Raw genomic sequence first — 25,774 nt, forward strand, 5'->3', positions numbered from 1 at the left:
CTATTCTTTTAACTCTAAACATCAATCCAATTAGTCCCACTTACAAACCAAAAATCATCTCAAATGGCATTAGAGCCATTCGTTTCACCGTTGCTCAACCATCTTAGTATCATTTTGAAGCATTAAACTCAAATCTTTAATTTCTTTCGCATCTCAAACAAAGCACATTCAATTATACCCAAACTTACACACCAATATTCAAAAGAGAAGCATATAACTGTTGAAGCATTCAAATGAAAATTTTATTTAACTCACAAGATTTGAGGGATTTGGTGGTTTTTATCTCACAAGATTTGCGGGATTTGATGGATCAAGGTTATTAAGAATAAGAATTAACAAGCAAAAGGATGCAAGAGCCTTACTCTTCGTACAACAAGGAATTCGCAGGAGTATCTTTCCAAGAATAATGACAGCCAACACTTCAAAGAAGCAAGAGGCATGGATATTTGAAAAATGAACTCAAGGATTAAAAAACAAAGTATAACTAATAGTAGTTTTATGGTTTATTTTGCAAATAATGCAGGAGCTGGCTTCCAGTCCGGATATGCTTCGGGGTTTTTACAAATGAAAATAGTTTATATATAACTATATCTCTTGCAATAATGCAGGTATAATTATATCTTTTACTTTACTCTAAAGAAAAAAAAATCCTGTTTGCTCTAATAACATGTATTAATTACAGTATAATTTAATGAAAATTTTGGTGGGTTGATGGCATGCATGCAGATGCAGTTGACATCAAATCCACATAACACAGGAGGAAACCATGACGAGCTTTTGAGTTTTTAGGTGGCAAAGGACAACCTTTTACATTACAAACAAATATTTTCGCTAATGATAGAGGAGGAGGTTGAGAGCAAAAGTTTCATCTTTGGTTTGATCCCACTGCTGATTTTCATACCTATGAAATTTTTTGGAGTAAACATCAAATAGTGTAAGCAAAAACTATTTTCTTAAAAATAATTTGATTCTAGTTTAACCCATTACAACATTGCTTTGAAGTCCTTGGCTTTATGTTTTGTACATGGTTGATGCATGGAAATTAACATATCTAATTTATGGTTCTCAAAAATAATTTGATTCTTTAATCCTATTTTTTCTTACCTTCTTAGGTTTTGTGGAAAATACACCCATATATAATTGGATTGAAAGATGTTGAACCGTGATCACAGAAATTAAAGTGTAAAATTTTATTAACAAATTGCATAATTATTGACGAATTAACAAAAGAGAGGTTTTTGATTGAAATTTGGGGCTAAAACATAAAGGGGAAAGGCCAATATAGACATTACCTTAAAAATGTAAGACATTGTCAAAATGTTGAACTTGTAACGTTCTTAACTTTTTCTAGCTGATTTCTTATCAACATCAGGAACTATAATCTCTTGACATCGAAGAATCCCGGCTGCTCCTCCATAGCACAACCATCTCTCACTACCCTTGTTCATGTTCCATCTCACTCTATGCATTGCCACAATCTTGGGAGGAAATACTTCTATTTCATTTCCAGTTTCTTCTTTCTGTGTATTTGTTGGTTCTTCAATTCTGATTGCCAATACTTGATCATCATCGGCTTTCTTCTTCCCGTTAGATTTTTGTTTCCTTTTGCTTTGAAGAGCTGCCAATGTTTCCTCAGATTCAGATTCCACACCAGGATCATTGCCATAATAAAGGGCTGCAACAGATTTAAGAACTTGTTGGTTGTTAAGAAAGAAAAAGAGTAGTTGACTAGGAATATCTGATTAGCAACCCGACTGTCAAGCTTACCTAAAGTTTGCTTATTGGAAGCTGCAACTTTTGCCTTCCTATCCTTTGCGTTTTTACCCTGATTTGACTCAGTTAAGAAGGCCCTCATGGACCTTGGGCCCTCCCCATAATCATTACTCGGCTTCTTCAATGTCACAGGAATATCTGGTAATGGAGTATTAACTATTACAGCTGATTCCTCCTCGGTCAAGGATCCGCATGGAAAATGTGGGGTTCGATGTCGAGAAAAATCTTTGTCCACTGCTTTTGAAGTAAGCTGGTTATAAAAGCAATACCATTAATTGAGGCAAAAGCTCAGAATCAGCTTACCAATTTACAATGAATGGTTTTAAATTATATTTTGAAAGAAATTTCAAACACTGGTGTCAAATATTTTAATGATATGCAGCATCAATGAAAGGACTCCAATAGTTTTACACTGCCAATTGACTAACAACTAAAAGGCTAAGATTCTGTCTAGTAGGAAATGGAAGTAAACATGAACTACTTGAGAAATGCAAGCCGAGAAGTAACAAAAAGAACTTGGAACAACAATTCTCAACCATTTCCAAGAGGAATTTTCATTGGAGGCTAGGAAAAGAAAAGAAAATATTTATATTTTGGGCCCAAAGTCTGTCAGGGAAAAATTATAGCAAACATTGTAAATAAAGCTAAACTTACCTGAAAGCGGGTAACAGTACCATCTGCACCGCAATATGCAACCATGCCTAAAATATAAATTCACCAGTCAATCTATATTTGGAAACAAATTTTTGAAAAATCAAGTTGTTTGTGATCCCACTTTAATTGTCAAAAAATTTTGTAACTGCCTACAAACATGTGTAGTGACATGCAAAGAGACAAAATACAAAGAGAATTTATGACCATTTGATGAAATAGGCATGTAATGTTGCAGCAAAAATACTAGATCAATAAGTATCATCCCACAAATTTTTTTTAAAAAAAGTTAGTTTGTCACATTTAGAACAGTTTTATGCTCGCAAACAATTTAATCTAAAGAACGGGTTCACATCTACCTCGTAGGAGCAAATTTCTTTCTACAGTATGCCTATACAATTTTGAACACATTTATAGTCAAACAGCATTAACCATACATTCGTTGACTTTGCCATCTTTTATTTGATCTTTTGTTTTCATATCTTGTTCTTTAAAAAGTTTCCAGGTTTATGCACATCAAGATTTCATTTTTCTTTTGGAGAAACAAACTACAATTTGAGTTATTGACTAGCATATTAGGTCCGCTACAAATTTTATTATAATGAAAAAAAAGTTTGTTGTAATTTTGCTTGCATAAATATTTTGTGTTTGAAGGCTACTTCTCTCACAAAAAGACAACATTAATAATGTAAGAAAATCAATGCCTGGCATACCCGTTAATCGTGACACTTGGACACTCCAGATAGCAAAGGATGAACAATTATAAAGGTGCAATCCTTGTTGCTTGGTCCCAGTGAAAGGTTTTCCAGTGACAGGTACATCACATGCTGCATGAACTAAGCTGAGCATTTTCATTGTTCCATCATCGAAGGATAGAATAACACATCTAAAGACATAAAAAGTTGCCTCAACTCTAGTTGAAGAGAAGACCATCAATTCCAAAAATAATAGGAAAGGCATCAGGTATAGCCTACCTTGGTTCTGGCAGCCAATCGAGGCTATAAATGAACTTTGGTGCTGGATGGACGTCCCACAAGGGAAGGAATGGATCACTGCAAACAATCATCAAACTATAGCTCTTAATAATATGTAATCATACTACCGCAAAAACTAGAACAGGTAAAATTCTTAGAGATAAATGTTCAATACAACGTTCATATATATATATTTACAGACACACACAACACACCAAAAGAACACATTTTCAGTGCTTTTAGTCAAAAGGAAGTCAGAATTCAGGATTACTTCCCTTCCTATTTAACAGTTAACTTATGCAAATTTTTCCCGCATCCTAGAGAATCAGAGTTTGCATCAAACTATAGATAAGATGTAATCATGCTACCACAGCAACTAGAACAGGTAAAATTCTTAGAGATAAATGCTCAATACAACATTCATATATATATATTTACACAGACACGCACAACACACCAAGAGAACACAAGAGAACACATTTTCAGTGTTTTTAGTCGGAAGGAAGTCAGAATTCAGGATTACTCAACTTAAAATCAATGGAAACCTATTTAACAGTTAACTTATGCAAATTTTTCCTGCATCCTAGAGAATCAGAATTCTTTTAGAAGTACAAACTCAAATTTTGAATTATTCAGAACTGATAGGGAAATTGGAAATCACTCGAACTTAAAGTCTTCCAGATTGATATTCTAATTTATAGTAATTCACAACTGAAGGTAAAATAGAGGAAACATTGAAGAGAATCCAGCCAACTCCATTCACTAAATAATGATAAAAATAGAAATTAATTTGACTTCTCAGACAATGAAAGCTGTAACTTCAGCTGAAGCTTCTATAAATCTGTAAACTTCATTAAATCATGGAAGTTCATGGCACTTGAAAAGAATCATGAAGAAAATGAAATACATAATAGTAAATTAGAAGAGTAACCATTAAACTGTCAGTCTACCTAACTCTGCTATGTTGTACTATTTAGAAAGTTTAATTAAACTTTAGAACTATACAGTCAAAGAGTTTAATCTTAAGAAATGCAATAAAAGCCACCAAGCATCTGAATTCAATTGGGATGAATGTATTGGAAACAGAAGCAAAAGCTCAAAGATAACTGAAATACAAAGTGATTAAACTTAAACCAAAACAGGCTATCAAGTTACCGTATGTCCCAAAACTTAAGACCTCCATGTCCAGCAGTAAGAATAACATTTCTGCTCTCCATATCACTGAAATTCAACAACAAAGTTTTATTTATGACAATCAGCAAGCATCAAAGGATAGCCAACAACCTTGGAAATTTAAAACAAAAAAATAGATAGACGCAATATTGATAAAAGGTCAGTCCCCTTTGCATTTTAACCACCAAATTACAAAAGGTAATTTTTGTGAATTGAAGAAAGCATAGCCACATAAAATTTTAGTATGTAAAAGGAACATTGAAGACATCACCGACCTTCCAGATGGAGCCCATGCAACCGATCTAATTGGAACACTATCTGCACTAAAACAAAGCAGAGGTCTTGTATCTGCATGATTACAAATATGAAAATAAAATTCAACTGTTGATTTAATGCCCATAATCAAACCCTTCTATAAACCACATGAATAACCAAAAAAAAAAAAAAAGAAAAGACTAATACATTGACATTACCTTTAGGTGTATCACTTGCAGAGAACTTCCACAACGCAACCTGACAAAAACTAAGTTAGTTCTGATACCAAAAAATTCAAAATTATGAGTAAATGGGAATCTTATGCATTGAAGTGATAATGATGGGAAAAATCTAAGCAACTTAACAGATGGTCAAACAACAAATTAATGCAAAAGGAACTTAATTTACAAATAATCCCTAGAAAAATTATATTGACTATAGATTAAATTCATAAACAAAAAGAATACTTCTATCCCATTTATGCAAAGGCATGATATCAATTCTCTCAAAAGTCAAAACATATACTATATAAGTTAAATTTTTTAATAAAAAAAGAAGATAAAATAACAAACTAACTGACATTATACCATTCCATCATGGCATCCAGCTAGTAAGTAATCATGTGGAGATGAGGTTGACCACTCAACTGTTGAAGGGATGCTGTACGATAAATAGGAGCCTGTCTATTAGTGATAAACGAAATAGAATCGAACACACAATAAGATCAAAAAGGAAAACTGTAAATGACAAAAGGTCGTAGAACTAATGGAAGAATTCTACAGATCAAAGGATAAGCTTGTAGAAGCAACCAAAGAAAAGCTTTTAATTAGTAAACCATTTAGTTGAATTCTATGTTTGCACTGCATCTGCCTGGTGCATTCTATCGACTGCACCAAATCTATTTGCAATACTGCAGTGCACACTAAGCTGCACTGAGTATTTTGATATTAATTGCCTATGCATAAATAAGGATCAATGCTGCATAATAGCCCACGCCCCACACTTCCACAACCTCCCCCCTTCTCCCTCCATTTTCTTCGTAAGCATAGCCATTAGCATCCCTAACTCATTAATATTCTAATAAATCTTCTGTTTCCATCATGTTTTAAATATTCTAAAGAATTATTGATAAATGTTTAGCCTCCATCATGTCTTAGAAATTCTAGAAAATTTCTGCAATATTAGAAGAACATGTCTATATCTTGAATAATTTATTAGAGAAAAATGATAGATTTGCAAAATACCTCTGTATATCACCACATTTTAACTTTGAGCACTTCAAAACTGGCTCCAATTTTACAAAACGAGGATCAGTACCCTGTTTAGGTGACGAGGAATAAACATTTCTAATCATATTTGGAAGAGGAACCTCCCACCTGCATTGCATTGGTGGAATCAGGACATAGAATCAACAGACGTTGTCAATGATACATCATAATGAAACATATAACCAACTAATTGCTATAACCTAATGCAAAAGTGGATGATATGGAACTGACTTAAAAATGAGAAACAGGGGGAGCTGTCATGGAAAGCTAAGATTCATAAGGATGCCTTTAAAATGATACAGCGGGCTAATTTTTTAATGTTTACTGCAATATTTTTTATTTCTACATTTCAAGTATTGAACAAACGCCTTATATCCCTCTCTCATTTACATACTTCTTATGCACCCAATCTATTTGCCATATTGCAGAACTGAATTCTAATCTTTCCATAACATTCTGCTTAGCTTCCATCATCTACTTCATTACATCATTGTTAATATTCCAAATATTTCCTTATTGTTGAAAGCTCGAAATGACATCCAATATCAACATAATTGTTCTTTGGATTATTATCCAATCCGCTGCTAGTGCAGTGCAAACACTCCACAAGCGTGGTTGTTTGATGCAATGCTTCCATTTAACAAATTGGAAATTGAATTATGAAGCAACCTAACTGCCAAACAAGGCATGGAAACAGAAGAGCTCCTTGAAGAGCTTTTGTGTTCTATCATTGTTGTATAAGATAATGATGTTTATTCTTTTATGACTAAGTCCTAAAGAATGATAGGAAAAAGAATAACGAAGAAAATTTTGAATAAAAAGTCTAGACAACTAAGGCAGATGACTTACACTTCCAAAGATCCATTTCCAAGTAAGACAGCCAGATAGCCCATCCGTTGGTTGAATTTAGAATCATTTATATCATAAGGCTTCCATTTTACATCCCAAGCAACTTTTCCATTGTGAGCTAGGCAGAGGACAGCTCTTGGCAGTGCAATGTCCCCTGGAATAGAAGAACCCGGGCTGACCTCAAATGAATTACTAGAACATTTTCTTATCTGATGATTCTTATCTGGAACATTTTCTTGCATATTTCCAGGAGTGTTGTCTATAGAAACTGGCTCAAAGGAACCTTCTGGGTACTGAACATCAAGAGGCTGGAAAGGCTCGTCATTCTGATCACTGTTAAGAGGTTCACCAATTGATTTGTTTCTAGGTCTACCTCTTGGCCTCTTAACCCGATCTGTTTGAGATTCATCTAGTGGCTTCTTTCTAGGTCTTCCTCTAGGCCTCTTTAACGAGCTCTCCTCCACGGCTTCCGTACTTTGAAATCCCCGTTTTGGCTTTTTCTTTGACAGTGGATCTTCCTCCTTATTCCCCCCAACATTTAGCACACCCCATATTTGAATGATGCCTCTACCAGTAAGTGGGGTGCCCATCTTGTGATAATAAGATTCGGGAGGATGAGTAGCGACAGCAATGAACTGGGAAAAAGAAGGCAAAAAAATGTCAAAACAAGGATGGTCTCACAAAATTGCAGCACTAAGATAGTGATAATTATTATTAAAAATCCTACTCATTAAGCATGCATGCAATATTTTAAACTATTATTTAAGAACAAATTTAGGCTTTTGTCTCTTTCATTTGAAATAGCCAAGTAGATTGAGGTTTGGGCTATAATAATGTGAAGCCCATAAATAGAAACATTTGAATGCAAAAACAAATTGAAGCTCAAACACAAAAAAAAAAAGAATAAATAAATAAATAAAAGGTTCCCAAAAGTAGGTTAGGGATTTGAGAGGGGAGAAGTGGGGAAGTACCTCACATTTGACAGGTCTGTTGGGATTCTCATGAACTCTAGGACACCAATCTAATGCCCAAACAGACCCTCCAACATACATCACGAAGTCCTTGCTGCAAGAAGATTGTACTTTAATCATGTTATTCAATAAATGTATACAACATACCATTTTGCAGCAGTGTTGGTTTGGCTCTAAATTTTCTTTCACAAATAAAAATATTTGGTAGCCCATACACATCTTAAATAAGAGGAGCAATAATAACACCAAAGTTCTTATCTTATAATATGCATATGCATCATAGATTAACAAGAGCAAACACCATCCATAACATGCTGTTCATAAGAGTTAAAATTAAAAAAATAAGATAAAATAAAAAGAAAGAAAGAAAGAGGAAAAACTTTTATGGTCAATTAACTTCGATTTATGCTGGTCAAGAATAAAACTAATACCTTTTCCAAACCCAAATTACACCATCCTTTTACCAATAATATTGAAAATTAATATTCCTCAAACGAAAATCCAATCATACCTGGATTCCGGAGGTGCGTTGCTTCCACATAGTCCTTCCTGCTGCTTCCATAAACCAAAAAAAAAACAGAGTATTAACAGAATATTATAATATAACAAGTAATAACTATTCCAGAAGATTTATGCAGTCATTGAACATTCCTACAAGTAGGGGACCCAAAAGAAAAAGATTTTCTCTCACCTTGGGAACAGTTGCTGATGAAAACTGAGGCAGGTTTATGACATCAGAAACACCTTTACCTGGTGAATCTCGTAGTTCACTAGCAAACCTAATGATCCTAGGTTCGTAATTAAAATGCCTCCATTCCCTAAAAGCATGTGCAATAGTAAATTAAGAACATGTAGTTGTAAATTTCTATGTTAAACAGATATAACTAACATCAAAAGAAACAAACCAGACTCATATCAGCAAATTAAATTCAATAAACGCTGCTTAAAAATTGGTTTAAAAATGTGAAAGTTCTAAATGCACAAAGATAAGCATAAATTTACCTTAAAAAAGTGATTGAAGAAGAGAATCTCTGGATATCAGTTTCATTGAGACCATCAATCTTGAACTCTTCACAAAGCTTAGAGATTGTATCCATCGCCTTAAAATGATTCTCGATTGAATAATCAAATATAGAAATACTAACTCCAGGACCATCATTCAAGGATGGTTCTTCCATTTTTCTATTTCTTTTTTCCTACATGTAACACAAAATATGAGATATATTATAAGAAACGGAACCTAAATTGTAACTAATGCTAAATTTGGTACTTTAAATTAAAAAAAAACACATAATTCAAAATATTAATAAACAAGATAATTTAATTTGAACAAAATAAATGTAATATGAAACATCAGATTCAATAATAATTATAACGCATTAACTTAAAATTCTTTCTAAACTTTTTTCCTCAATCAGCTTCGAGTTTTTCTCTCTCAACCAAAAACAAAATAAATAAATAAATAAGATCCATGAATTTCATATATTTTTCCTCAAAATTTCCGTGAGCCAAACATAGAAGTAGACAAGACTAAGACTGATTGATCTCGATTTTTGTTTGACAAATAAAGCCTGTAAACGGTCACGCGCTCCAGATCAGACGATGAAGTGAAAAACATGTGGATCTCAATTTCAAAGAGAAACAAAAGAAACGCAGAGATTAAATTTCTAAAAACTAGATTACCTAGAAAACCAGAGATACTCGGCCAAAAAAAAACAGAAACAAGAGACAGCGTTTTTTGGTAAGATAGGAACAGCGAATGGAAAGAGGAGGGAAAATCGTAACTTTTTTTTTTTTAAACGCGGGAACCTTCTTCCGTCTTTTGTTTAGGGTTTCCAGATTCGAACCCAAGAAGGCAAGACCGATTGTAGTCTTTTGTTTTATTATATGTTTATTTTGGGAAAATCATTATGACCCCCCTGAGGTTTAGTGATAATTTTACTTACCCCAGAAATTCTTATAATACCCTCTTACCCCCTAAAAAATTGAAAACTCAAAAATACTCCTATACCATCTTCATCCCATCTGCCCCGGTAAATATCAGTCTTGGAAAACTACTCCAAGGGTAAAGCAAGAATTTCCAACTAAAAATATTGAACCAAGGACGTCTATAATTTTTCCAAACAAGCTTTTGCACCATGAAAGATTCAACTTCATTCAATAAAGATTCAAGTTTGTAACAACTCAAAATTATACCTACTCATCGCAAATTGATATCATCAAACTCGCTCAAGATGATAAAAAAATATTTATATTTGATATGTTATCAGTATATAAATTTTATATATTATTAATGAATTAAATAATATTATTTTATTAATAAAATAAATCAAATAATAACATTTTATTAAAAAATAAATAAATTTTTATATATTTATTTTAAGAGTTTATATTAATTTATTAATAATATATAAAATTTATATATTAACAATATATATGATATATAAACTCATAAAAAAAATGAAGATTTCCAAAATCTCGGATATGTATTAAACCAACGCAAAAAATTAGGTAGAAACTCGGAACAAATGGACAACAATACACGAAAGAGAAGAATTGTGCATGCAGTGCGCATACATTGTTTACCGTAAGAAGGATCAGTGCGGAAAATTTTACCTTGGAAAAGAACAAAACGTAATGCATAGAATGACTTGAAATGGATTCTAACACTTGAATTTGATTTCCAATTATTAGAAGAATAGAAATTGTATCGAGGATCAATCAGTTTCAAGGAGAGGAGAAAATATATCCAAATACAGAAGTTCTACCCTCTAAAACAACAGTAATCAGTTCACTGTCATCAAAACCAGTTTATTGATCATAATCCTGCAGAAATTACAAAGTATTTACCTGTAATTTCAGCTGAAGTAGCTATTTTATAGTAATATACAGACAACTTTAACATAAAACTCAGCCTCAATTGCCTAATCATCCCAAAAGAAATTCATATCAGCACCATGCAATAAAAAGGAAAACAGTAAAACCAACAAGATGATCAAAACCGAAAGGGTTTGATTAACGGGGAATCCATAATCACGGTTTAAAAAATGAAGCATGAATTGTAGAACATTTAAGAGTCAACAGTACGAAGACAATAAAATTTCACAGAATACCGAGGAACAAAGCTTGTAATAATAGGGGCGTTTGGTTTGGAAAATTTGAAAATTTTTTTTAAAATCTTATTTGTAAGAACGTAATTCTTATATTTGGCTCATGAGTATCTTATTATTGAGATTAATTTTAAATTTTCAACAATATTCAAAAATCTCATAATAAAATATTTTTTGTTATTTTTTAATATTAAAAAAAAATTATTTTAATATATTTGACTTGAATGAAAATTTATATTATTCTATTTTACCATTTTAAAAACCAACATATAAAAGAAATATAATAATAATTCTTTATTTACAAATATTATATTGAAAAATAAATAGCTCCAATACTGTAAATAAAAAAAAATATTTTTATACATTAATAAAATCATATATTTTGTTCATGAAAAATATAATAGTTGCTATATTACAATTAATTTATCATTTATGTGATATTTTATCTTTTTGCTTTCAATACTGCATGAAAGCGACGTGAAAGACAGCAACGACGGCGGTGCAACAGGGCAACTACGGCACAATGATGGCGGTGCAACGATGGCAATACCGGCACAATGACGGCGGCAATGCTGGTTACAAGCGGTTAGGGCTTTGATGAAATAAATTGAATTGATTTTAGCGGTACGAGGTTTCTGTGAAGTTTAAGGAGTGGATCAATTCAGAAACGACATAATATTTGTTTTAAATTTTTTTATATCAGTTACGAATAGGGATGACATCGGATCGAGTTCGGGATGAGTTTTGCTCGCCTCGAATTCGATCCGACTTTATGTTTTAGCATACCCGAATCTGATTTTACCTAATTTTTTAATATCCGAATTCGATCCGATCCGATATTATGTAAATCGTATTCGACTCAAAATTAATAAAATATTATTTTTTAATATAAAATATTATTTTTTAAATATAAATATTTAAAAATATCATTATATAAATATATATAAACAAATAATTAAATAATTAATTAAAAAATAAATTTTTATATAATGTTGGATCGGATCGGATTTTAGGCATATTCGATACCGATTATTTTCTAACTATACCCAACCTTATCCAACTCGAAAATCGAAAAAAACCCAACCCTATGAGATCAGGTTGGATCGAAACCCGTTGAGGACGGGGTTAATTGTTATCCCTAATTACGTACGTTTTTATATTTACAAATTATATAGTATCTGGTTTAAAATTTTTTATATCAATTACGGTAATTTTATATTTCAAAATTATATAGATTTGAAATGACATAGTATTTGATTAAAATTTTATTTTTATATCAATTATGATGTTTTTATATTAAAAAATAATGTAATATTTGATTTAATTTTTTATATTAATTATGATGTAATAATTATTTTAATTTTTTATATCAAATACAACATTTTTTATTTTAAAAAATAACATTGTATTTATTTGATAATTTATATCATTATGTTATATTTATTTTATTTAATATAAATTTTCATTTAAATTCAAAATTTATTGGTCAAATACTATTGTTATATTTAACAAAAATTGTGTATTTGACATAATTTAAAAGACATTATTATAAAATTTTTAAAAATAATTTAATTTTTTTTCAATCAAATAAATGAATTTAATATTTTCATACCACGATTTACACTTTTTATTAGCCTACACTTATTATGTTAAAAAAATGCACAATATAAATGAAAAATTATTTTCAATGAATTTTTAGAAAAAAAGTTTTAAAAAAGTTAATAAGATGTCATATACGCTTTAAAATACATTAAGAAACAAAAAATTAATTAAAAATAAAAGCAAGACATATGTTATTTTTTTAATTTGATTAAATTAAAAATAAATTATTTTTATTTCAAATTTATAATGATAAATTTATTTTTTAAAATAAAACTATACAAAAATTTAATATTTGTTTATAATGTAACGACAAATTGAATTTTTATTTAAAAAATTTATTGCATGCAAAACAAATTACATCCAAACACTGACTAACATTTTCTGCGTTAATTATCAAGCATAGGAGTCATAATAATCCACGACCAGATCTATTATCTATTTGCATACCCAAACATCCTCTCTCCAGCTCCACGCTTGCCCACTCCCTCAAAGCTCTAGATCTGAAACCGGTGAAATAAATTTTCAAATGCAATTTTGATAAAATTTTAATTATTAAGGAGAAAAGAAATAAAGAAGAAAAAGAAAATACTAATCGAAAATGTTTCCCCAATTCGGAGCAACGGCGGAATCGTTGAGCAAGGCGTCGACGATGGTGTTCCGGATAGGAACCGATGCTCACCTTTACGACGATCCCGATGACGTAAGCATAGCCCCTCTTTTGGACAGCAAATTCGATTCGGAGAAGTGCGAGGCTCTCAAGCGACTCCTCGCTCTCATCGCTCAAGGCTTCGACGTCTCCAATTTTTTTCCTCAGGTTATTTGATTTTTATTTTTTAATTTTATTTCTTCGTTAAATGGATATATGAAAAAATAATATTAAAGTGTTATCGATTTTGAAATTTATTTAGGAGCTCTGTTTGGCTGCAAAGAAAGTTGCAGGAAAATGAGAATAAACTTAAGTGTTTGAAAGTTTAGATATCATTGTTTAATAGAAAGTGTTTTGAACTTCAAAATTATATGAACCGGTTGTTTCAGTTTTCTGTTTGGTTGCTAAGAAAATTGCAGGAAAATGGGAGAGAAAATTAAGCATTTCAAATTTTGTTCTAACCGAATTCCACTATTTCAATTTACAATCCATGGGTTCTTTATTACTACTTATGTTTTGAGTAGTTAACAATGGGTTGAATTGAGTCTCGGAGTGTGAACATTCATTGTTATTCATTGTTAAATTATTGACAGTGTTTAATAAGGAAATAAGGGTTTATCAATGGATAATTTTAAATCTTATGTTTTGTTTTAGTTAATTGGGGTGCTATGTTTTTCATCTCTTTGGTTGATGGAATTACAGGTTGTCAAAAATGTGGCATCTCAATCTTTGGAAGTAAAGAAGCTGGTTTACTTGTATCTACTGCATTATGCTGAAAAGTACGTTCTGCAAACTTACATTATTTAGAGTGAATTATCTTTTAAAATCGATTGCTGTTCCCATATGAACTTACATTATTTGGAGTGAATTATCTTTTAAACTTCATTGCTGTTCCCATATGAACTTACATTATTTGGAGTGAATTATCTTTTAAACTTCATTGCTGTTCCCATATGAACTTACTTTATTTGGAGTGAATTATCTTTTAAAATTAATTTCTGTTCCCATAAGTTAAATAGGCAATAGTAGTAAACCAAGAGAAATTTAGTACAACCGAAGTGCTTGCTTGCTTGAACTAATTCTCTTTCTCTAATTGCGATGGATACAAGTGGATCAATTTCTATTAAAAGTAGGTCAGCTTAGAGAAGTTATTAGATAATGGTTTGTTATGGGCTTTCAAGGTAAATGAATTATGAATAATTTGGAAGTCCCTATTTGATTTCTTATATAAAAGTAGTGCTCGAGTAGGTAGAATCTCAGTAGCTTAAAATAAGGGAGGGGGTGGCTGACTGGTTTGTATTTGTTATGTTTAAGCATTGACATTGAATGTACTAACCGTTTCTGCATTTAATTATGTAGGCGTCCAAATGAAGCATTGCTGTCGATTAATTGTTTTCAGAAGGATTTGGGGGATCCGAATCCTTTGGTGAGAGCATGGGCACTTCGCACCATGGCTGGTATCCGTCTACATGTTATTGCACCTCTTGTTCTGGTGGCAGTGGGCAAATGTGCTAGAGATCCATCTGTCTATGTCAGAAAATGTGCAGCCAATGCTCTTCCCAAATTGCATGATTTGCGCCAAGAGGAACATACCTCGTCGATTGAAGAGGTTCGCTTGATAACTTTATTTTTTCATACTTATTTTTCTTTCATGTTTTCTATGATTTAGTTTGACCTTACAATTTGCTACTATTCATTTTTCTTTGTTAAGATCTGGTGAATAATGCTTATGAGAAGACTGCTTGGAATGTTGGATGGCTTTCCTTAAAAGATTTGATTATTTTTGGAAATAAGGTTTTAAACTAGTTTGACTTGCATATCAAAAAATATAATTTGTGCATGCATTTTTAGGAATTTCTATAATTTGCAAAGAGTATTGGCTTCTTCTGTTTGTTTATATTTGTACAAAAAATGGGCCTAGTCTAAGTTATATATAACTTTCAGATTTATGCTTCTTTAATTGGATGTTCAAATTTAGATGTCTTTAGCAGCATGTTACCTTAGACATCTATCTCTTGTTATAATACATTTTCATAGGTTGGATTTATACTATTAAATATTTATACTTTGCAGATTGTTGGGATATTGTTAAATGACCACTCTCCTGCGGTAGTTGGTGCTGCTGCTGCTGCATTTGCTTCTGTTTGTCCGTATAATTTATCTTTGATTGGGAGGAACTATAGAAAGTTATGTGAGATTCTTCCTGATGTGGAAGAGTGGGGTCAGATAGTCTTAATTGGAATCCTTCTACGCTATGTTATTGCAAGGCATGGGCTTGTCAAAGAATCTATTATGTGTTCTCTGCAATGTACTGATAGCTCCCATTCTGAAAAAAATAGTTCAGATGTAGACTTTGGACTAGTAAAGGAATCCAGAGACATGAGTGGGACATGTGATTCTGAATTTGTAAATATGGTTTCCAGGTGTTATATTGAGGGCCCGGATGAATATTTATCTAGGTCAAGTTATGCCAACAGGGTGTCCTTTGAATTAAATGGTGCACAATTTACATCTGGAAAAAGTAATGATGATGTGAAGATCCTGCTGTGTTGTACATCTCCACTTTTATGGAGTAACAACAGTGCAGTGGTACTAGCAGCAGCCAGTGTACACTGGGTTATGGCGCCAAAGGAGGATGTTAAAAGAATCATTAAACCACTCTTGTTTATACTGAGATCCTCTAATGCCTCAAAATATGTGGTATATTACGTGTCCTTATTTCTTCTTTCTCATGCATTTGTACTATGCCATCTTTATACTTATGTTTATATGAAACATGGTTATGTACTTGTGCATATAAACACTATGTAACATGTGCATGCATGTATGTATCTATGAATGTTCATGCAAGTACATTAATTCATTTTGTAGTTTTCTATTTTAATGAGAAATTAAGATTTTGCCTTATTTTGTGCTTACTTATCATCATTTCAAGAAGCTATTGATTTTAATAGTTGTCTTTATTGTTTATGAATTACACAAGAATTGTGACTAGAAAATTTTTGTTTTGAGGTGGTAATTAGATTTTTGTTTGCTAGAGGTTAAGAGGCATAAATGATAAAATTTGTGTTATCTATAATCAGAAGCGAAATGTGATTTCAATTGAAATGTCAAGTTTTTGAGTTCCTAATGGGAAAGTACCATGAAATAACTAAACCTTTTTTCCATTTTAAACACAGATGTGAAATTGTGTTAAGTATATGAGATTTTCTCAACAACAGCCTGGGGAAAATTATGTTTTAAGTGTAGATTAGCTAATAAGGTTATAATTGTAATATTGTAGCACACATATTGTAGGCATATAGAATATTATGGATTAGTCTGGCTCTGTCTGCACATTATAACATATATACATGATGCGGGTAATGCCACATATTACAAGGTTCTATTGTAATTGGAATTCAATAATTTTATTGTTTTGGGATTCCTACAGTTGTGACATTTCATTTGGCAAATCCAGTTTTGGGTTTGGGTTAATCTACCTGGTTTATGTTTGAAGTTTATTGCTGGGAGATGGTAAGAATGGTTATGTTGATTTGCATGAGCAGGTCCTATGCAACATTCAAGTGTTTGCTAAAGCAATGCCTTCTCTCTTTGCTCCATACTATGAAGACTTCTTCATTTATTCTTCTGAGTCGTATCAAATCAAAGCCTTGAAGCTTGAGATACTTTCTTCCATTACTATAGATTCGTCTATTTCTTCTATTTTCAAAGAGTTTCAGGTACTAGCTGCCTTCCTAAGTAATTTCTTATCATTGTTGAGATTTGCAATATGTAGATATACAAGATAGAAGAAATAAAAGTTACATTGAAACTTCTGTCTGGTTTATTGTAATGAATTTCCTTAACATCCAGATGTTCTAGAAAAAGAAATTACGCAGTCCTCAGTATCAGAGAGGATGTTATTTTGGACTGTTTTCATTCAATGCAAATAATTTTGTTAATTTTAGGAATTTTGTTCTGATTATTGGATTTGATGTACTATATCATTGAGACAATGTTTGTACTGGCAAAAGGCTGATGTAACTGAAACTAAATTTGTTATATGGACCATATCTGGGTCACCTTAATTACAGATTAGTTTGGGTTTGGAATATGCAGTTTTTTTTGGTTCAATGGAATATTCAGATTCTTATAAAAAGGAGGTTGTCTTTTTTTGAGCTCATGTGAGTTACCAAAGGTGCTTAATGTTATTGTATCTATTGTCCTTTTGGTTCTTGACAGTCCAAGGCTCTATCCTCTTACACTGTCAACATTGGAAAACTGAAAAAAAAAAGAGTAATTGTAACTCATGTGCTATGTTAGGAAGAAAAAGGTGATATGGACGGAATGGACTGAAAATTTTAATAATGCTTGGTTTCCAGTTTTCAGCATCTGACACTAAGCCATTTCCTAGACACTGCCACAAAAGAAATAATATTAAGGCCAGCTAACCAGTTGAAATTGCATTCTTATACAAATATGCTGATCACTGATTGCATGAATTGATGCTTATATTTTAGTTTGTTGTTAGGATTATATTAGAGATCCAGACAGGCGATTTGCTGCTGATACTGTTGCTGCGATTGGTCAATGTGTGCAACGACTTCCAAAAATGGCACATATATGTGTTGATGGGCTGTTGGCTCTGATTAGAAAGGGTTTGTTCCTCTTTCCTACTTGTTGTCTAGTAACATTCCGGAGAATTGTTTCTTTGTATTTTGAAGTGATGCTGAATTTTGCAGAGTTCTTGACTAACGATTTTGGTTCTGGAGATCAAGAAGCGGGTGTTTTGGTTCAGGCAATTATGTCTATAAAATCAATCATAAAGCAAGACCCACCAAGTCATGAGAAGGTGTCCTTCTCTTGCTTGTTTCATGTTAAGCTTTTGCTGCGTGTTTCTGCTTTCCTCTTTGTTTATTTTGGCTGAATCTTTAAATTTTTTGGAGCAAAGTAGAGTCAAGCACAAAAAAAAAAAGGACAAGGATAATATATAACCCGGAGTGTATTTCGCTTTGTGGAGGATATTCCTCTTGCCAGCTGTTCATGAAGTTTATTTCTACTTGCATTTGTCACAGCTTTATGTGTTTGTTTACTGTTATTTTTGTTGGTAAGGTGGATTTAATGTGATGGGCTGCTGCAGTGGTGCTTTATGTTATGCTTCTTCGTCACTCTCTCCAACTTTCTAGCTTCTTTACTAAGCTTTGCAGTCTTTTCACAGGTTCATTTTAGTTGGTTGATAATTGACCTCTAATTTTTTTTTTTATTTGAAGGTTATAATTCAGTTGGTCCGTAGTTTGGATTCAATCAAGGTGCCTGCAGCTCGTGCAATGATTATTTGGATGGTGGGAGAATACAGCTCTTTGGGGGTCATAATTCCAAGGATGTTAACCACAGTGCTGAAATATCTTGCATGGTGCTTTACTTCAGAATCATTGGAAACAAAGCTTCAAATTCTTAACACTGCGAGTAAGGTATTTCCAAGGGCCATGATATTCTCCTTTGTATTATGCTATAAATGCTTCCTCTGTAATATGTTCCATTTGCCATTCGTATATGTAGAAATAATTTTAGTTTAACACTTGGAATCGTGTGCTACTCCCTTCAATACATGAGAAGATGTTTTAAATTGACTCTTCGGACACTCATGTTTTGAAGACCATTCATTTATTATTGGAGTCTTCATATAGTGAGAGGATTGTTAATGGCAATAGAAGTGGACATGTGGCTAAGATTTTATCACCAGGCTTTTTCTTCCAAATGAAATGAAATGAAAGAAAATGAAAACTTGGAAATTTGGTCATGATTTCGTGGCCTACAGATGCAAACATTAGACTGATGGGCAAACTGGATATTTACCTCTGTCTGTGCGGCCTAGCTTGTTATATATATACATTAGCATCTATGCCTTTTGAGTTCTCTGGGGGTAACTAATATTGTTTCCACTGTTAATTGACCAAGGAGTTCTACCAAAATTAATTTTTGTTTGGAATAAAGAATTATGCATTATATTCTGGTTTCTTTTAATGCCTGGTGATTCTGGTGCTTGTCACTAAGCCATTCCAGTTCTTTCCTTACCCACTAAGTTAACTTGGGCATTTTTTGCTGTCACATCAAGATATTCTTGATCAATTCTAGAGTAGCCCCGGTCTAATATTTCTGCAAAAAGATAGTCTTTCAGATTATTCATTTTATGCCTTATGATGTGGGATGGAGGTTGTCAGTCAGGTCAAGTTGCAGTAAATAGCATATCATATTAAGAAATCAGGCATCAAAATTGTTACTGTTGCATGTTATTATTAATTCATTGTAAATTTTGTAGTTTATCAGTTGTTTTGCTTGCTTGGTTTTAATGTTCAGAGAAAATACCTTTACTTCTTAGTTATATGCACTTGCAGGTTCTATTAGGTGCAACAGGAGAAGATCTTTGGACATTCAAGAAAGTTTTCAGCTATTTGGTTGAATTGGCTGAATGTGATTTGAACTATGATGTCCGTGACCGAGCTCATTTCCTAAAGAAACTTCAGTCATGCAATTTAGTTTCTCGAGGACCAGAGGAAGGAACAAATGGTCTTCCTGAAAAAGACCTGCATGTAGTTGCAGAATACATATTTGGGAGACAAAGAAGAGACGTGAAAGCTGAATCAATTAATTACCGGTTTTATCTACCTGGGTCTCTCTCACAGATAGTTCTTCATGCAGCTCCAGGGTATGAACCTCTCCCAAAGCCTTGTAGTTTGCTCCCTGATGACCTGAATGTGCCTGAAGGAACATGTTCAATTAAGAAGGGGGCGGCTGATTATGGTGGGACAGATGATTATGGCACATCATCTGGTTCTTCAGATGACGAAGAGGAAAGTGCTTCTGCTTATGGTTCTCAGCGCTCTATCACTGGCTCTAGTGGCGGTAGTCGTGGTGATGACAGTGAATTTACAAGTGAAGGCAATGATAATGTGGATCCATTGATTCAGATTTCTGACATTGGCAATGCTTCTGAAAATGAGAATGGAGTTTCTCAGTCTTCTACTAATCTGGTGGAATTAATGTCAAATAGAGCTCTAGAGTCATGGTTGGATGAACAGCCTGGTTCATCAAACCCAGGCATATCAGAACAAAGTAAAGTCCGTAAATCATCAGCAAGAATATCTATTGGGGATGTTGGAAGGCGGGTTAAGCCAAAAAGTTATTCACTCTTAGACCCTGCAAATGGAAATGGTTTGAAGGTGGATTATTCTTTTTCATCAGAAATATCAAGCATATCCCATCTACTTGTATGCATAGAAGTTTTTTTTAAGAACTGTTCATCAGAGACCGTAACTGAAATAACTTTGGTTGATGAGGAGTCTAACAGAGCCTTAGATTCTGCAGACCAAGCTTCTGTTGTAGATGAGAGGTGATTTTGCTGTTACATCTATGATTATCTGTGTAGTTTTCCAAATTTCATGTTTATGCATCTTTCACTAATTATTTGATTGCTTAATTCTGGAAAAGCTCTATATTATTGTTCCTAGAGATGTTCATATATTTCTATCACCTTGTTGTCCAATATAATAGCTCAATTTGTTGCAGGTCACGCCATGATTTATTTATTATGAAATATGTCAGTAATTAAAGAGTTGAAAGTAATTTACAAGCTCAACTAAATGCACTCTGATTCAATTTGGTCATCTAAATTCTTTTTATGAGAGACTAGTTAAAGTATCTCTTTTGAAGAAGTTCTAGCTTATATTCTGCTGTTGGAGGTTCCACTTTCTTATTTTCAATGGTGGAGTTTGACCCTTCATCCTTGTTTATCTTATTGCCATGGTATGTGATTATAGTAATTTACTCCAAATAAATAACATTTTTATTTGAAATGTATAGTTGGAACATGTGGATTTCTACAGTTTATAAACTATGGTCCATACTTGGAAGTTAGAGGTCAGGGTTATCAAAGTTGCTTTATTTCCAGTGTATAAATATAGTCACTTCTGAGTGATTGTCAGTGGTATATGCCTTTGTGGGGCTTGTATGATCTTTTTGTTGTTCAAGATGTAGTCTTTTCATGCCTTAAGCACTGCTCTATGAGTCCCTAATTTCTTGATGCTGCAGCTCCTTGTTATCTTATGATAATGTGCCAACACTAGTTCCAATGGAAGAAATTGCTTCTTTAGAACCTGGTCAGACAACAAGCAGGATTCTTCAAGTTCGCTTTCATCACCATCTATTGCCTTTGAAGCTAGCTTTATTTTGTGATGGGAAGAAGCTTCCTGTTAAGTTGCGGCCTGATATTGGATATTTTGTAAAGCCACTACCAATGGATGTTGAAGTCTTTATGGATAAAGAATCTCATCTCCGAGGGATGTTTGAATACACAAGGAGGTTACTCACCTCTTAGCTTGTTCTTTCTGCCGGATATCTTAACAATCTTCTTTTAAAATTATCTTGGAAATTTGATTTCTCCTCTTCACATTATATTTTAAAATTAATAGTTGTCTTGTTTCTTTGCTTTTTCAATTTTCTTATTGCACAGCGTGCCTAACTGGATTTTCTTGCCTTATGTATAACAGTTGCACTTTCACCGACCACATTGAGGAACTAAACAAGGAGAGTGGAGATAGCTTGTTGATCAAAGACAAATTTCTTGCAATCTGTGAGAGCTTAGCACTAAAAATGCTTAGCAATGCTAATCTTTGTCTTGTATCTGTTGATATGCCCGTTGCCACTAACCTAGACGACGCATCAGGTTTGCGCTTACGGTTCAGCTGTGAAATTCTGAGTAGTTTGATTCCTTGTTTAATTACCATTACTGTTGAAGGTAAATGCTCTGATCCATTAAACTTATCCATCAAAGTTAACTGTGAACAAACTGTATTTGGCCTAAATCTGTTAAACAGAATTGTAAATTTCTTGGTTGAGTGTGTCCTTTTTTAATCATTTTTGGCGGTTATGGTGAGATCTGTGGGCCCTGTCAAAGCTTGAAGACTAATTGAGACCGTTGTTCAGCATGAGTGGATGCATTTTTAACTCATTGCATTTATTCTGAATATTTGAAGTTGTACAACTCTGTATTGCTCTGTTTTTTTTTTCAAAATGTCTGAGTTTATATTCTTAGTGCAAGTTCTTTTCTCTTAAATCCTTGATATAGTATAATTTCTGTTTTGGATGTCGTGCTTTCTACTTTTCTTCAGCTTCTTTTAGCAGAGTTTGCAGCAATTTATTATTCCTTATTAATATACCATTTCTAATGTCTTCTGAGGACCCTGCTGTTTCCTTCCAAAGGGAACATACGCAAATTTGTAGAATTTAGAATATGCTGAATGAAAATGACAATTGGCAATGATAAGGTCAACATTGCAAATTATTGAAATACTATGTTGAGATCTCATTTAATTCCTCAAACTGTTTTGCAGAATCTTAGCTAATGCCTTTGATCTTAAAGTTGATCTTAAATTTAATTCCTCGCATGTGCCATTGCAGAAGCTGAGGCACCAAAATTTTCCTAGAAAAACTACAAATATCTGTTACAAATATCTTTGCTAGAAAAACTACATCATTCTGTTCCTCTCTTGTTCTTTGTTCATTTTCAGTTATAAGGGCAGCAGATAGCGGAACTCAGATTCATAATGCTGAACTTCAACCATTTTTGTCATTAGTGATTTTGTTTCTTTGTTTAGGCATTCCATTATTAATCTTTTCAGAGATGCAGAACTTGGCAACTGGCTATAGATCCATTCTAGTAGTGATTCCATATCATCCGCAAAATCTCGCATGTGCCATTGCAGAAGCTTAGGCACCAAAATTTTCCTCTTGTCTGTAACTCCCACCGAAGCTTCCAAATACTCCACCCTTGCCCTCCCCAATTCATCCACTACTTCGTCTGCTGTATAGATCCTTAACTGCATATCACATCTTTGTTTTGTAAATGAGTTGAATTCACTCGTAATTCAGGATAGATGGATGATAGTTTGAATGCTAGTAGTAAAATATCAACACACTTACTGCCGGTGAGGACCAGCTGCCTCGGCAAAGAGCAAATGTTACATTGGGTTCTGGGTACCCCAAACCATATGCATGCCTAAGTAGCATTTCCTTCTCATCCATGGGACCCTTGTAAGTGAGAAATGAATCAACAAGTAGAAGGTAAGTGTTAGAACTTACAATAGGCACCCAAGTAGGACATTTTTCTTTAATTAACTTTTGAGAATCACTTGATTGAGATTGAAGTTGAGATAGAATCTCAAGACCTTGTAACATTTTTCTCTCTACTGGGTAGTGAAAGACTTTGGAGTAGAAACCTTAAAATGCAAAGTTAAAGCTCATTGGATTTTCAGGTTTATATCTTTGATAGTCTCATTATTAGGTGGAAACTATGCAAGAAGTAAATTGTAGTTAATATGTATTTCACTCACATATTTTGATTCACATGGATGCCGAAGAATAAAATGCTCAATGGCTAAAGCATTCAGCACTATACCACCCACATTGAGTGCAGCCTGGATCAGAAAGTAAAAAAGTTATGCTACGGCAACAAAAATTAATTAGTTTTGCTACAGAAATTAAGGTATACTATTGGCTACTGCCTATAAAATTTTGATTTTAGTTTTTAGACCTTGCTGAAGTTCATGATAGTAGTGTGCCAGAATAACTTACCTTGTTCATAAGTGCTAGTAACTTTTCTTGAGTGGAAGGTAGCCCATGTTCAAGAAATGCCTGAAATTGATCAAAGTAGAGTTGCTTTAGATTGCTGCTTCCATGCTCAAATGATGTTGCATTTTGTGGTTTAAGGTTTTGTACAGTACATGCATAATACAGGCATTGTAGATATTGATCCAAAATGCTAGCTTCTGCTTGTAGGTTAAGAAAGTCACGTCAATGTTAGATAATTTATGCATCAAAACCCTGAAAAGGAAAATAGAGAGGACACCTAAGTTAGATGCTGTTCTTGTTTTGTTAGTGGATGATTGCTGGTTTAACTTCATTAACCAGGCCTACCTCAACTTTCCAATTGCTTCTAAGCACTCTGAGAATCGACTGACATCCAATGAGCGCCTAGTTATTTGGATGAAGTTCTTGTAAGGCCCGACGTCTCTTATAATCCCCTCTAATTCTGGCAGTATGCCATAAGGATCAATATTCGATGTATTTTGATTGAGAGGAAACAAGGGTGATTTGAAGTTAAATGAGGGTTTTGCTATGTAGCCTTTTGAAGCCATGCAGGAGAAACTAAGCTTTGGAACAATGGCCGACCCTTCTTTATCTTGTGACGGTTGGTTTAATTCAAGAAATATGCCTATCAGGCATTTTACCAGTTCTTCTGAGAGTGCATTTGGTTTCTCATAGATATTTTCTTTGCTGACAGGGCAATGATTTTGGATTCTCCAGGTATGTTTCTTTGATCCCTCATGAAATTCTCCTGCTTGGAATACCCAAAACCATAAAGAGAGCCTGTAAATTTTGAAAATTTTCAGATTGTAACAGTGAATACAAGGAGAGCATACCAGTGCATTCTGAGGAAGACAGGCTTAGGATATCTAATGCAGAACCCATAGAGCCTTTCCTGCGACTTTTTATTGTCCCTTTTCTGAATACTTCATAATTCTGCGATCTTGTTCGTTGTTTAAGATCATCATCATTGCCTGGATCACATGTTAATTGATCCTGCTGCCGTAGCTGCTGTAATTGCCGCATTTTCCATTCCTTAGTCTCCTTTTTCTCCTGATACAATTTCATTTTCAGCTCATCGATCTTTCTCTCTAGCCATAGTATCTCTTCCTCGACCATTGCTAGTTCAGCAAGAAGTGCCTGAACCTGCATAAAAACAACCCGCCTCGTCAGGTAAATTCGACTGATTCATCCGTATTCTTTAGCATCCTACATACTTGCTCTTACTTGAGGCGGAAGCAATGAGGAAACCAGTCGTTGTGATAACATTGGCCCCTGAAGCGCCCGGCGCAAAACCCTGTTGACTTCTTTCTCCTCATCTAATTCTGCTTGCAAGTTATCCACCTGTCGCATATAAACCCAGGTCACAACTCTTAATTTTCTGCTAACTTTCATGCCAAGTTATTGATAAATTCTCACCTCTTCTTGGAGCTCAAGCTTTTTATTCTCCTTCTCGCTTCGTTCCATTAAAAAGTCTTCGAACTTCATCTTCTTCTTAACCGCTTTCGGCCCTTAAATTGAGCAATGATGATAGCAATATTTAATTGAAGTTACAGAGCCAGAGGTTCCTATACCCTCTTAAAATATAGATAGGAAGAGAGAACGAGAGAGAGAGAAAGGTTGAATTTCGCAGGTCGTGGTTGCCATTAAAGGTAGGTAGAAGAGGGATGGAAGCCAATCCAATCAGAGGGAAAATGTGGGCGGTGTTGCGGTAGAAGAATCGTTGGGTGTGATTGGGGCGGTGAGTTGTGAATCGGTGTTGGGTGCATGGCCATCACATGAACTTATTTAGTTATTGGAGAGAGAGAGAGGTAACGTTTATTAATTATGGAAAGTGACGGTAGATAAACTAGAGACGTGAAGTCCATGAACAGTAAAG

The 25,774-nt window shown here is 33.6% G+C and overlaps 3 protein-coding genes across 14 annotated transcripts; 1 reads left to right on the forward strand and 2 right to left on the reverse strand.

Annotated features, from left to right (window-relative positions):
• Positions 1-1,166: 1,166 nt before the first annotated feature.
• LOC111310200 (Transducin/WD40 repeat-like superfamily protein) lies at positions 1,167-9,771 on the reverse strand. 11 transcript variants are annotated; one of them, XM_089748300.1, is made up of 16 exons: positions 9,598-9,770; positions 8,917-9,110; positions 8,606-8,732; positions 8,426-8,463; positions 7,915-8,008; positions 6,944-7,578; positions 6,071-6,202; positions 5,414-5,486; positions 5,045-5,084; positions 4,847-4,919; positions 4,554-4,619; positions 3,399-3,476; positions 3,138-3,310; positions 2,428-2,474; positions 1,768-2,023; positions 1,167-1,675 (listed from the first exon to the last, which is right to left on the reverse strand). In XM_089748300.1, the coding sequence occupies exons 2-16, from the start codon at positions 9,090-9,092 to the stop codon at positions 1,338-1,340; spliced, it is 2,346 nt and encodes a 781-aa protein (XP_089604426.1). In that variant the 5' UTR covers positions 9,093-9,110; positions 9,598-9,770; the 3' UTR covers positions 1,167-1,337. The 11 variants fall into 11 exon arrangements, with proteins under 11 accessions (XP_089604426.1, XP_022765150.2, XP_022765149.2 ...); XM_022909415.2 differs by having other exon boundaries at positions 8,426-8,466; XM_022909414.2 differs by having other exon boundaries at positions 8,426-8,469.
• A 3,273-nt stretch (positions 9,772-13,044) lies between these two features.
• Positions 13,045-22,366, forward strand: PAT2 (protein affected trafficking 2). 2 transcript variants are annotated; one of them, XM_022909411.2, is made up of 11 exons: positions 13,045-13,440; positions 13,975-14,051; positions 14,632-14,881; positions 15,346-15,972; positions 16,821-16,994; positions 17,786-17,912; positions 17,997-18,106; positions 18,525-18,725; positions 19,650-20,644; positions 21,343-21,612; positions 21,801-22,366. In XM_022909411.2, exons 1-11 carry the CDS (start codon positions 13,225-13,227, stop codon positions 22,162-22,164), a joined length of 3,411 nt encoding a protein of 1,136 aa, XP_022765146.2. In that variant the 5' UTR covers positions 13,045-13,224; the 3' UTR covers positions 22,165-22,366. The 2 variants fall into 2 exon arrangements, with proteins under 2 accessions (XP_022765146.2, XP_089604425.1); XM_089748299.1 differs by lacking the exon at positions 21,343-21,612.
• Positions 22,367-22,816: 450 nt separating this feature from the next.
• On the reverse strand, positions 22,817-25,679 carry LOC111310201 (ternary complex factor MIP1 leucine-zipper protein (Protein of unknown function, DUF547)). Its single transcript, XM_089748302.1, is given in 10 exon segments — positions 22,817-22,832; positions 22,834-23,129; positions 23,233-23,340; positions 23,643-23,726; positions 23,884-23,943; positions 24,033-24,132; positions 24,226-24,646; positions 24,732-25,041; positions 25,123-25,239; positions 25,315-25,679. Coding segments are annotated over 10 exon segments (1,581 nt in total). The 5' UTR covers positions 25,384-25,679.
• Between the last annotated feature and the right edge of the window lie 95 nt (positions 25,680-25,774).

Source organism: Durio zibethinus, chromosome 19, assembly GCF_047325235.1.
Source record: "Durio zibethinus cultivar Kanyao isolate XHJ-2024 chromosome 19, ASM4732523v1, whole genome shotgun sequence".
NCBI classification, from domain to species: Eukaryota; Viridiplantae; Streptophyta; class Magnoliopsida; order Malvales; family Malvaceae; genus Durio; species Durio zibethinus.

Excerpts from the sequence above, each read along its gene's own strand:
- LOC111310200 (XM_022909414.2), bottom strand. The coding sequence starts at position 9,092 with ATGGAAGAACCATCCTTGAATGATGGTCCTGGAGTTAGTATTTCTATA. Across the intron at positions 8,470-8,605 it reads CATCAGCAACTGTTCCCAAG|CAGCAGGAAGGACTATGTGG; the intron begins GTGAGAGAAAAT and ends GGTTTATGGAAG. Across the intron at positions 1,676-1,767 it reads TTCCAATAAGCAAACTTTAG|CCCTTTATTATGGCAATGAT; the intron begins GTAAGCTTGACA and ends AATCTGTTGCAG.
- PAT2 (XM_022909411.2), top strand. The coding sequence starts at position 13,225 with ATGTTTCCCCAATTCGGAGCAACGGCGGAATCGTTGAGCAAGGCGTCG. Across the intron at positions 18,726-19,649 it reads TTCTTAACACTGCGAGTAAG|GTTCTATTAGGTGCAACAGG; the intron begins GTATTTCCAAGG and ends ATGCACTTGCAG. Across the intron at positions 21,613-21,800 it reads ATGTTTGAATACACAAGGAG|TTGCACTTTCACCGACCACA; the intron begins GTTACTCACCTC and ends TATGTATAACAG.